General features: G+C 40.0%; 1 protein-coding gene across 4 annotated transcripts in view; it reads left to right on the forward strand.

Annotated features, from left to right (window-relative positions):
• The window catches only part of LOC126183905 (AMP deaminase 2), a 450,522-nt gene that overhangs the window by 288,696 nt on the left and 148,420 nt on the right, over positions 1-13,406 (forward strand). For all 4 annotated transcript variants that reach the window (XM_049926251.1, XM_049926258.1, XM_049926265.1 and 1 more), the window contains one exon: positions 529-718. In XM_049926251.1, coding sequence (XP_049782208.1) covers positions 529-718 — 190 coding nt within the window. The remainder of the gene's footprint in view (positions 1-528; positions 719-13,406) is intronic.

Below are 13,406 nucleotides of genomic sequence, written 5' to 3' on the forward strand. Positions count from 1 at the left end.
TTCAGTTTTGCCCTGTCATTCTTAAATATTAATCGTAGCAAAATGAGGACTTGTCACACTGAAACTTCAGCAAAATGAAGGTAGAAAGAAGTAGGAAAGTGTAATGTGTATAAGCAAAAACTAAGAGAATGCTGTATTTTGAAACAGTCAATTCTTTCAGCCAGCAGAAGAAAGATAAGTATTTGAGGAAATGGGATAAGGAAGTTATATATCACACAAATTCAAGTACGTTAGGTCTGGAAAAGAGGGAAGTCAGTTAATTGTTGACTGTCCAATCAAAATTTTTTTTAAAATTTATTTTATTGTATTTTAGTTTTTTTAGCTTGAGCAATGGTAAATGAAATCACTGTGATACTACATAATTGTAAGAATCCTTCATACCAAATGACATTTAAATTGTATGGGTAATGTTTATTTTAAACGTACAAGCAATATTAAATGCTCATCATTTTGTGTAAAGTGTGTGTATAATCTGTTACAAGAGTCTCTCATTTTTAGTCTAACTGAAATTTTGGTAAAATTATCCAGGTTCCACCAGAGGATCTACAGCAAGCAAGCAGACTGCTGGTTCAGGCCCTCCATATACGTGAGCAGTACATGGCAATCTCTCAACAGAGTTTTCCATCTATTACAGCACGTTTCCTGCGTTCTGTGTCATCTGGATGTCCACACCTTTTGACCAATGACATTAAACACGAGGATCGCAAAACCATTGAAGGTAACTGCAGAGTTATCCAGTGACTTGGAACAGCCCAATATTTAGAACAAATTTGTGTAATTTTCATGGATATCCCATCACTTAATTTTGTAAATTATTTCCATAAAATTCCTATCCTGTCCATATTTTGTTCCTGTTTGCTTTCCTTATCCTTTCCTAGAAGGCAACGACAATGATTATGGGGACGATGACGTGGACCCTGACATATTAGTCTGGAAAGAAGCCAATCTTGGCCATCGGAGACTTACATTTGAGATGGACTTCTGTGTTGTGTCATTATTGAACCAAAGTGAGACTGAAAATTTGCAGGCTCAGAAAGAAAGTTTGACACGTGCAACCAGTGACTGTGAAATTGATGCTATACTCTGCACTGGTGGTGAAAAACGTAAGCAGTAGTGGCTTTTAATCAATTTTTACTGATATATGGTAGTGATAAAATTTCAAAGAGTTACTGCATTGTAACATTTACAATATTTGTGGCAGTACCTACTTACCAGCAGGTGTAATAAGCATTTAGACACTAATAATTCCTTCTGTTTAGCATCCCACATGATCTAACAGAATAACATGCCAAGACTGATACATTTTCTTCTATCCATTCCACTGATTTATCCTTATGAAGGAATTTTAGAAAATTCTGAAAGTTGGAGATTCAGCAATGTTTTGAAGCTTATATGCAACCTGATCCAATTTGTCCTGTTTCAGCAAGTGGAAAGATTGTGATTCTATTCTGCCACAAATATTATCAATATTTGTATTTAGTTTCACTTTGACTAGGTTTCACACTTTCATTTGAGTGTTGTATTGCTGTTGTGGCAGGTTACGGCACACAAGTTTTTTTTAAAACATCACTTACAAGGGAACCTCCCCATCGCACCCCCCTCAGATTTAATTCTAAGTTGGCACATTGGATAGACCTTGAAAAACTGAACACAGATCAATCGAGAAAACAGGAAGAAGTTGTGTGGAACTATGAAAAAATAAGGAAAATATACAAACTTAGTAGTCCATGCGCAACATAAGCAAAATCAAGGACAAAGTGAGCTCAGGAGCACCGTGGTCCTGTGGTTAGCGTGAGCAGTTGCAGTACGAGAAGTCCTTGGTTCAAGTCTTCCCTCGAGTGGAAATTTTAATTTTTTGTTTTCAGTTTATGTCACAAACTCTTAAGTTTTCATCACTTTTTGGGAGTGATTACCACATCCACAAGAAAACCTAAATCGGGAAAGGTAGAAGAATCTTTTTACCCATTCGCCAAGTGTACAAGTTAGGTGGGTCCACAACATATTCCTGTCATGTGACGCACATGCCGTGACCAGTGTCGTATAGAATATATAATTCGTGTTTTCCTGTGGAGGAATCGGTTGACCTATGACCTTGCGATCAAATGTTTTCGGTCCCCATTGAAGAGGCACGTCCTTTCGTCGACTAATCGCACGGTTTTGCGGTGCGGTCGCAAAACACAGACACTAATCTTATTACAGTGAACAGAGACGTCAATGAACGAACGGACAGATCATAACTTTACGAAAATAAAGGAAGTAAACTTATCACTCGAGGGAAGACTTTAACCAAGGACCTCTCGTTGCGCAGCTGCTCACGCTAACCACTAGACCACGGCGCACCTGTGCTTACATTATCCTTGATGTTGCCTATCTTGCGCATGGACTACTCAGTTTGTATATTTTGCTTATTTTTTCATAGTTCCACTCAACTTCTTCCTGTTTACTCGATTGATCTGTGTTCAGTTTTTCAAGGCCTATCCACTGTGCCAACATATAACTAAATCTGAGGGGGGTGCGATGGGAAGGTTCCCTTGTTAGTATCTTCCTGACCAGGAATCGTGAGAGATTCCCTTGACCCTTTGTTTATTTCCTGTATTATTCCTTTCCATTACTCTTTTCTGTTCTGAAGACATTCTAGAAACATTTTATCATTTTTGTTTTGTTGTGCTACATGGGTAGAGACATTTTGAGTATGAAAGAGAGGAGGATACTTGTTCTTTTGAAGGAGTGGTACCTGTGAGTAATCTGTGGAAGAAGTGTTGTGAATTACTTACTGTATGTTGATGGCATTTTCAGATTCTAGATCAATGGGAAATTAAACAAAAATTTCCTTTATAGGTTGAACTTTACATACACTATGTGATCAAAAGTATCCAGACACCCCCAAAAAACAAACATTTTTCATATTAGTTGCATTGTGCTGCCACCTACTGCCAGGTACTCCATATCAGTGACATCAGTAATCATTAGGCATTGTGAGAGAGCAGAATGGGGTGCTCCGCGGAACTCACAGATTTTGAACATGGCCAGGTGATTGGTCACTTGTGTCACACGTCTGTGTGTGAAATTTTCACACTCCTAAACATCCCTAGGTCCACTGTTTCTGATGTGATAGTGAAGTGGAAACGTGAAGGGACATGTACAGCACAAAAGCGTACAGGCAGACCTCATCTGTTGACTGACAGAGACCACTGACAGTTGAAGAGGATTGTAATGTGTAAAAGGCAGACATATATCCAGACCATCACAGAGGAATTCCAAATTGCATCAGGATCCACTGCAAGTACTGTAGACAGTTAGGTGGGAGGTGAGAAAACTTGAATTTCATGGTCGAGCAGCTGCTCATAAGCCACACATCACATTCATAAATGCCAAATGACGTCTCTCTTGGTGTAAGGAGCATAAACATTGGACGATTGAACAGTGGAAAAAAGTTTTGTGGAATGATGAATCATGGCACACAATGTGGCGATCCAATGCCAGGGTGTAGGTATGGCGAATGCCCAGTGAACGTCATTTTCCAGCCTGTGTAGTGCCAACAGGAAAATTAGGAGCGGTGGTGTTGTGGTGTGGTCATGTTTTTCAGGGAGAGGGCTTGCACCCCTTGTTGTTTTGCATGGCACTATCATAGCACAGGCCTACATTGATGCTTTAAGCACCTTCTTGCTTCCCAATGCCGAAGAACAATTCGGTGATGGCGATTGCATCTTTCAACACAATGGAGCACCTGTTCATAATGCACGGCCTGCAGTGGAGTGGTTACATGACAATAACATCCCTGTAATGGACTGGCCTGTACAGAGTCCTGACCTGAATCCTATAGACACCATTTGGATGTTTTGGAACGCCAACTTCGTGCCAGGCCTTACCAATCAACATTGATCCCTTTCCTCAGTGCAGCACTCGGTGAAGAATGGCCTGCCATTCCCCAAGAAACTTTCCAGCACCTGACTGAATGTATGCCTGGGAGAGTGGAAGGTGTCATCAAGACTGAGGGTGGACCAGCACCATATTGAATTCCAGCATTACCTATGGAGGGCACCACAAACTTGTCACCTTCAGCCAGGTGTCTGGACACTTTTGATCACGTTGTGTATGATCTTAATATTACATTTATTATTGCTTATCTTTTTTTTTTTACATTTTTGTATACATTACAGAGCAACAAAGAGATATCGAATTATGATAAATACGGATTATGCTCTCCATAAATCACCTCTACACTTTATACACCAGGGGATCATTTTTTTAAAAATAATTTTGCAACAAGTGCTCCACCCATCTCAGCATCAAGTCCACACACTGACTGTGTCTGACTCCTACAAATTAATGTTTTTCATAACATCCAGTCTATTTTGTCATATCTGCATCGAAACCCCACCAACAAAGAACGCCATGGCTTACCTTAATACCAGCTGACTTGGTCTTAGTCAGTGGAATACTGTGAGGATAGCATCTTATTTCAAGGCATTGTTCACATTTCAAAGTTAAAGCTGGGGACCAGTTAGTGAAAGGGTAAATAAAGATAGTCAGTTGGAATGATTGTACAAGAGAGTGAGATGTAACAATGCTGAAACTGAAATGATGGGACGGTATGCCTAGTTTCATTTTAATGTTCTTTTTCTCTTTTTCTTCTACTTTCACGACCGCTCCTTTGAATACTCTCTCTACCACATCTTGGCTCACTATCTCATATTTGTCCTTTACTACTTCTTTGCTTGTCAGGCTGGTATTACTTCTTTGTTCACACTGCTATCACCACACATGCTCTTCCTCTCTCTACTCCCATTTGCTCCCCCCCCCCCCCCCCCCTTCTCCATTCTCCTCCTCCAACTACCTCTGTCTGTCTTTAAGATGTAGTAACAGGATGAACCTTTACCTTATATTTATTTCTCTCTTTGTGAAGTAAAAATCAACTGTTTTGTCTCCTTTGCGTAATGCACATGATATGCTGAGTTTACGGATGAATAAAAAGCTAGGACACATAAGGACACACATTGTCATTTCATCAACAAATCAAATCATAACCCAAGATTAATAATAATAATAATAATAATAATAATAATAATAATAATAATGAAAGTTTTTGGACTGTTGTTGATACAGAACTTTGCTGTGGTGTTTCTTTTATACACTACTGACCATTAAAATTGCTACACCAAGAAGAAATGCAGATGATAAATGGGTATTCATTGGACAAATATATTATACTAGAATTGACACGTGATTACATTTTCACGCAATTTGGGTGCATAGAGTGTGAGAAATCAGTACCCAGAACAACCACCTCTGGCCGTAATAACGGTCTTGATACGCCTGGGCATTGATTCAAACAGAGCTTGGATAGCGTGTACAGGTACAGCTGCCCATGCAGCTTCAACACGATACCACAGTTCATCAAGAGTAGTGACTGGCGTATTGTGACAAGCCAGTTGCTCGGCCACCATTGACCAGACGTTTTCAATTGGTGAGATATCTGGAGAATGTGCTGGCCAGGGCAGCAGTCGAACATTTAGTGTATCCAGAAAGGAATGTACAGAACCTGCAACATGCGGTCATGCATTATCCTGCTGAAATGTAGGGTTTCGCAGGGATCGAATGAAGGGTAGAGCTACGGCTCGTAGCACATCTGAAATGTAACATCCACTGTTCAAAGTACCATCAATGCACACAAGAGGTGACCGAGACGTGTAACCAATTGCACCCCATACCATCACGCTGGGTGATACGCCAGTATGGCGATGACGAATACACGCTTCCAATGTGCGTTCACTGCGATGTCGCCAAACACAGATGCAACCATCATGATGCTGTAAACAGAACTTGGATTCATCTTGTAACGGAACATATTAAAGGCTTTACTGTACCGAAGTATGCGATACCCTCCAAATTCAACCAGTTTAACGAGTATTTATGATTATAGCAAAGGTATTGTGTATGTTAACAATGATTGCATAACATGTCTCCATAAACAGTCAACCCATTAAATTATACTGAGTAACTGACCCACACAAAAGTTAATATCACTTGATCACTGATACAGCAAGTGTCATCATGTAAAAACATTAAGTTCATCTTAAATAATTAATATGAAGTACGAAAAATAGTGGCCAACTTAGGTATTTTGGATCTCCTTAAATAAAAATCACCCAGTAAAACCTATTTGATCACTAGGAGCGTTTTCACTCAGTATTCACGAAATCAATCCTATTTTAGACAAAAACCAATGTAATTCTTAATAATTCATGTTATTTACTTATTTATGCAAATTAGAGAAATCAATTGACTAACTTCTAAAAAACGGCCTTTTTGTAACAAAGAATTATTCTGTCAAGTCAACAAATCTGTCTGTCATTTTAATAACATGTTAAATTATGTCACTCAATGCAAATTAATAACTTTTCTGCACAAATTATGATAACAGATCTACATGTGACTTATAAACTATATCTCTTTTTAGTATTTCTTTGACAATGTTATAAATACAAGCAGCAAGAATGGTCGGGAGGCAGTCGGAATGTCACTTTGGTAAAGTGTGTTTGTGTGTTATTGTTTGAGGTGGATAAACAGTGCAAAGAACATGTAACGGAAGTACTACTTGGTGTTGAGTTATGGTCTTTGGTGGACAGTGGAATTAAGATGGCCACCAGAATAATAAATATTTGAAGTTTACATATTTGTTGGTTTCGCTCATTCTTTATCATCAAAAGCACATAAAAAACACGGGACCTCATGTTTTTAACCCTAGACAACCAGATGTAGAGCCAGCATCAGCATCGAGAGACAGCAGCGATCCAGCAAGTAGCAGCGATTACTACAAAACAATGCATTTTAATGGCGCCAACCTAACATCAAGTGCTAACAAGCTCTGTAAATGGGAGTGAAATAGTGCGATTATAGCAATGAGCAATATCTATGACCAGGCGACCATTACAATCTGAAAAAATGATGTTTTACCATTCGTGCACCCAGGTTCGTTGTTGAGTACACCATCACAGGCGCTCCTGTCTGTGATGCAGCATCAATGGTAACCGCAGCCATGGTCTCCGAGCTGATAGTCCATGCTGCTGCAAACATCGTCGAACTGTTCATGCAGATGGTTGTTGTCTTGCAGACGTCCCCATCTGTTGACTCAGGGATCGAGATGTGGCTGCATGATCCATTACAGCCATGCGGATAAGATGCCTGTCGTCTCGACTGCTAGTGATAAGAGGCCATTGGGAACCTGCATGGTATTCCGTACTACACTCCTGAACCCACCGATTCCATATTCTACTAACAGTCATTGGATCTCGACCAATGTGAGCAGCAATGTCACGATACAATAAACCGCAATCGTGATAGGCTACAATCCGACCTTTATCAAAGTTGGAAACGTGATGGTACACATTTCTCCTCCTTACATGAGGCATCACAACAACTTTTCACCAGGCAACGCCGATAAACTACTGTTTGTGTTTGAGAAATTGTTTGGAAACATTCCTCATGTCAGCACGTTGTAGGTGTTGCCACTGGTGCCAACCTTGTGTGCATGCTCTGAAAAGCTAATCATTTGCATATCACAGCATCTTCTTCCTGTCGGTTAAATTTTTGTGTCTGTAGCATGTCGTCATCATGGTGTAGCAATTTTAATGGCCAGTAGTGTATCATAGTTAGAGGCCAGTAGGAAGGTGGTCTTTAGGAACGGGAGTGGCTTTGAATTAAACATCATTTGGTAAACAAGAATACAGCGAAGAAAGTCCTTTATGCAGTGAGTACTAAATTTTCAGTTCAGGTACATAAGTAGTTGAGCTAGAGGCAGCACATTTATGTAGAAATAGTGATGGAAAGGTATTTATTATGTTTATCGTCAATTTACATTTTGCAGAAAATACATCGCACTACTTTGTACCATGACTACATTAACCGATAAGTGCTTATTTCTCTTTAAAGCAGAAAAGGGACAAAAATGGGGAAAACTACAAGTACCAAGGAAAGGTGCAGTTATAGTGTGTCACATTGTAGAGGTTTCTTTATTTTTTCAGTGGGGAACTGAGCTCCTCACACAGTGTCATTGTTTCATAGTTCTTTAGTACTTGCTTTTAAAAAGTAAAGTGTAATGACCAAATATTTTCTGGGCAATAATTTTATGAATTATGCATATGTGTATTGCTTAATAACAAAATAAACAAAACAGCATTTTAAGTAAATTGTGCATACAGTGTCAAGGATAAATTGGTGATATTATAGTGCTGACATTTTCAGATTGCAAATATGCAATTAATTGACACATAAAGACCAAATCCAAACTTTTCCTTGCAGCAGTATGCACATTTGCTGCTTCTGCAATTTTCCTGGCACTATTGACTCATCTCTTATTAGAATAATATCTTTTTATTTTCTTCTCTCTTCCCATTTTCACTTAATTTTCATTATTACCATAATTACAGCTTCCTCTCCAGTTTCTTTCCTATTCAACTGCTTTATTTTCTGATGCCACCATGTTCCTTTGCCTGACCAAAATACAGTGTGTAAATCATGAGATTTGTTGGCATTTGTCAGTTTGTGGCGAGAAGTGATATTATGACGAAATAATAACTTTCAACACCACTTTATTGTAATAATATGCTTTATTCCCATCATGATCACAAAACATAACAACAAAGAACAAAACTAGAGATCGAGTGAGTTCAAAGATCATCATAGAGAGAGATCATACAGAGTGATGTATTGAACAGCCACAGAGCTCCACCCCCCCCCCCCCCCCCATCTGCCCCCCTCCCTCCTTGGATTGCGGAGTACAGTGTAGGAGCAGCAGGAGAAGGAAATTGTATTGGAGAAGCAAGCAGCGGAGACACAACATAATCTTTCATCAACGTCGATTGAAATAGGGGACGACGAACATGGGTGAGTGGGATCTGAATAGGAGGGGAAGCGAAGGACTGTGGATGGATGCATAGAATGACAATTGACAGTATGCCATCCTCATCAATAAAAGCTCAAAGGGAGCCGCTGACAAAATCTATTGGTAAGTGAATAGCTCGGACGAACGCGAGGTTAACTTCCTTAGATTTACATACCTGAGAAGGTGTACAAAACACAAACAAATAGTCATTATGATGCTGCATTGAGATGTCATCCACTGGGAATGCTGAGACATCAATAGTAAATGTGGTCATAGTTGAGCACGGTGGTGGGGGTGAGAAGAAGGGTACGGGAAGTTCGTCACATGCATCACTGTCACTGAGGGAGCCACAATTACTAACACAGGCTTCACTAGATGTAAAAGAGGGTGGGAGGGAAGTGCCAGCTGAACGCTCACTGAAACCAGTTCACTTGTTGTGATGACAGTTGGAGGAAGCTCTGAGGCTTTTTTTTTTTTAGACATGTTCAGTGAGGATACATGCTCCGATTTATTTAACTCCATGTAGAGAGACCGTTTGTGGTATGCCATTTAGCACGATGGTCATAGTGTTTGTAGCATAGTCGAGAACCTAGTGAGGTTCTGAATAGGGTAGAGTAAGAGCTGTTTGAACGGTGTCATCTCACAGCATAATAGTCACAGTCTGCAAGTTCCTTGTGCAAAAAGACTGGTGGGCAAGTAAAGGATTTCTGTCAGGGAGGTCTTTAAATTGTATTTGTATGCCTTGCAAATGCCTAGCAGTACCCACGGAAGTGCATCCGGCCAAGACTTAGTGGTACATTAATGCTGCCTTTAGGATGCGGTGCCAGCACTCCACTAACCAATTACTTTAGGGGTGATAGGCTGTTGTATGGAAACGCTTCACATCACATAGGACAGGACACACAGTTGTTTGAAGAATAGAGATTCGAATTGCCTGCCCTGATCTGTGGTGATGGATGCAGGGCAGCCAAGACAGGAGAGCCAGCACGTAATGAACACTCGAGCCACGGTATCCGCCGATATATCTTTCAAAGGAACTGCCTCTACCCACCGTGTCACAGGGTCAATGACTGACAAAATGTGATGGTTGCTGTTAGAAGGGTGTACGGGGCTGACAAGGTCCATACAAACGTGTTTGAAGCGTCCCAGAGGGGGATGCGCATGTCAACCAACTTTGGCATGTTGGAAAGATACACAGGCTTGTGCCCACTCACAGCAGTCTTCCTTGATGTGTGGCTAAACAAAACATTCAGTTACTAGGTGTACCGTTGCTCTGATGCTCGGATGAGCTAGACTGTGCAGTGAAGAGAAAATGGCTTGTCAGAGGGGACGAGGCAGGAGTGATCGTGATACCAGGGAAAGGATGTGGTTGAATATGGAGAGAGGTGGAGTTTTTAGTGGCTAGTGACTGTACCTCCAGATCAGCAGCTTGTAGTCACATGAGTTCCATGGGATCAAACATGCTCATAATAGTATTGATGCGTGGCATGTAATCTGCTACAATGTTATCCGTGCCTCTGATAAAATGTACGTACGTTGTATATTGGCTGATGAAATCCATATGCCTGAAGTGACATGGAGGGAGGTCACTAGCCAGTTTACACAGCGCGTCAATCGGGGGACAGCGATCTGTGTAAACCGTGATGTCACGTGCCTCAATAACCTCTCGGAAATAGCATATGGCTTCATAAATGGCCAGTAGCTCTCTGTCAAATGCTGACCATTTATGTTGAGAGGCAGATAGTTTTTTTGAAAAGAAACATAGTGGTTGAGAGACTTTGTGAATGATTGGTGCAGCATGGTGCCGATCGCGGTGTCAATAACATCTGTAGTGATTGAGATAGTGCATCGGCACTGTATGGGCTAGTGTGACTGCCTTAGCTAGGGCCATTTTTAGGTCACTGAAGGTGTGAGTCATGTCCTGAGTCCACATAACCTTGTGATTGCTGGAGGTATGTTTTCCTTGCAAGGCATCAGTTAGAGGATACTGCAGGGAGGTGGCATGAGAGGGATGTGGCGCCTGAACAAGTTGATCATGCCCAAGAAGCAATGTAGGTCACAAAAAGTGACAGATGGTGGTAAGCTTGCAATGTGAGTGAGAAGTTCAGACGTGGAGCGTATGTCTTCAGAGTTCACTTTGTGGCCCAGGAACGTATCTTGTGGCTGGTGCAACTGGGATTTTCTTCGCTTATCTCCATGCTGTTATCTGAGATAACACAAAATATTTGAGAAAGATGTTGCTCATGTTAATTATTAAAGGCAGGAAAAAATACATGTCATCAAGGTAGGCATAACAAATTGGAAACTGGCAAAATAATGAGTCTACAAAACATTGTCACTTCTGAGCTTAATTTTTAAGCCCATAAGACATATAGCAATAGAACAAGCCAAAGGGGGTTATAATGGCTGTCTAAGAAATTTAGTCTTTGTACATTGGAATCTTATGACATGCCTTAAGACAGTCAGACCGAGCACCTTGTAATTGCAATGCAAAATCTTGAATGAGGGGGTTAGTGTAGTTGTCTAAAATGGTGCAGGCATTGAGTCTATGCTAGTCTCTGCAAAGTCTGAAGGTTGAGCCCTTTTTGGGGAACATCAATAGATGATGACCTATTACTGTCAGAAGGATGTAAAATTCCTAGTTGTAAAGGTTCCTGAATGCATTCTTTTGCGGCAAAGTTTCGTAGCCGATAGATGGCATGCTTTTGTGCAGGCAGGGGGGTCTTCTGTAGTATGTAGCCTATGACATGTACTGTTCATAATAACTTTAATGGAGAACAGAAGGCACCCGGAGCAGAGAACGATGTCACACGCAGCTCTGTGAAACTGAGAACTGACCTATAGAATAGGAGGCGAAGATGGTGAAAATTCTCTGCCATCAAGTACTGTGTCGGCAGCTGCAAGTGTGGTGTCTGGGCCACCTGTTGTATGCAGTGTCAGTGCAGCAAGAGGGGCACAGTCTGCATTGGCAGTGGGCGAGATGGTGCAAGGATGTGCGAGCTCGACATGAGCATGCGGGACAGCATCGATCATAGTGGCTGCATAGCTCGTTGGTTTGACAGCTGTAGAGTGAGCGTAGTCTGCCAATGTGGAGGAGGCATATTGCTCACCATGGGAACAAGAAGAAAAATCTTCAAATTTTAAACTATTACAGTTAAGGAAAATGATTAAATGAAGAAGATAACCAATTTTCCAAAAATACTTGTAATTTTTCTTGCTGAGAATTGGTTCTGATTTATAATTCTGATCACATACAAGAACCCACATACACACAAACTGAAGATCTGAAGAGCTGCACATTGTGGCAAGTAAGGTCAGATAACATAAGCATTCATTATTTTTATTTTCTAATCCATATAACAAGAGAATAGCAAAAATAGTGTGTACCAATGAAAATATCACAGTAAAGCTTAAAGGGATGTCCTTTGGAGGAACGGAGAATTAGTAACAAAAATTATGAAACAGTTGATATTAACTATATGATTAATGGCTTCTAGGCTAAGAAGCAGGAAATTAATATTATGAAATGAAATCTTAATTGTCAAGCATTGCTCCATGAATATTGTGCTTTATTTGCACTCGAATTTTGTGTGCCATTGCTCACAACCATTTTGGGAGTGAATGTTACCACTTTTAACTCTGATGTTCCACATTGCTTATGAATGATTTAATGAAGTTACTTTAAATTACATCATGTGCAAATACAGTACCTGATAATGTACTAGTGATGTATTGTGGAGGCCTGCAACCAGTTTTACAAGAACATTTTTTCTATGCCAATTTTCGATGGCAAATATATTTCTGTGAAGTCTAGGGAAGTAGGTAAAAGGCAGTGGTAGAGCAAAGCTTTGCATTGATTCTTGAGGTGCAAATAAAGAGTAAAGCTGACATATGCTGCATGCAAAAAGCTAAGAAATTGGTTCTGAGCCTGTTGTAACAAATAATTTTAATCTGTCAAAATGTACAGTGTAGAGTTAGCCTATAAATTAAAACACAATAAACGAAGTGAAGTGGACATAACTTGTCTCATTCTCACTAGTGTTAGTCAAATTATTAAAACCCTTTTATGTGTAAGCTATTTCTAAAATAAATGGAATGTTTTGTTTAATGTAGCCCTAAACTCTGTGCACACAATAATACGTGAATTGAGTAGTCTTCATGCTTCAGTTTTGAAAGCTCTTTGGGTATTATTGACAGAAGCATTGTAGGTCTTGTGATAGAAAAATTTTAATTTTCTTACTGCAGATAAATATTTGTAAAGTTAATTATTAGAAAATGATTTGAATACAGCATTAACATACAACTGAACTAGATCAAAGAAGTTAATGTAAAAGCTATTTTTTCCAGTTTGGTTGTATATACTTTCATCCATAAGTTAAGAGATCTAAGACATCCATATGCAATGAGATATTGCAATAATCTATGCACTAACAGGCTTCTTGGCAACATTGTGACAAGTGTTTCTTTGATAATGATAAAGCTCACACTGTAAATCTGGCCTTGGGTCACTGGTGACATTTAC

The sequence above is a fragment of the Schistocerca cancellata genome, chromosome 1 (genome assembly GCF_023864275.1).
Source record: "Schistocerca cancellata isolate TAMUIC-IGC-003103 chromosome 1, iqSchCanc2.1, whole genome shotgun sequence".
NCBI lineage: Eukaryota > Metazoa > Arthropoda > Insecta > Orthoptera > Acrididae > Schistocerca > Schistocerca cancellata.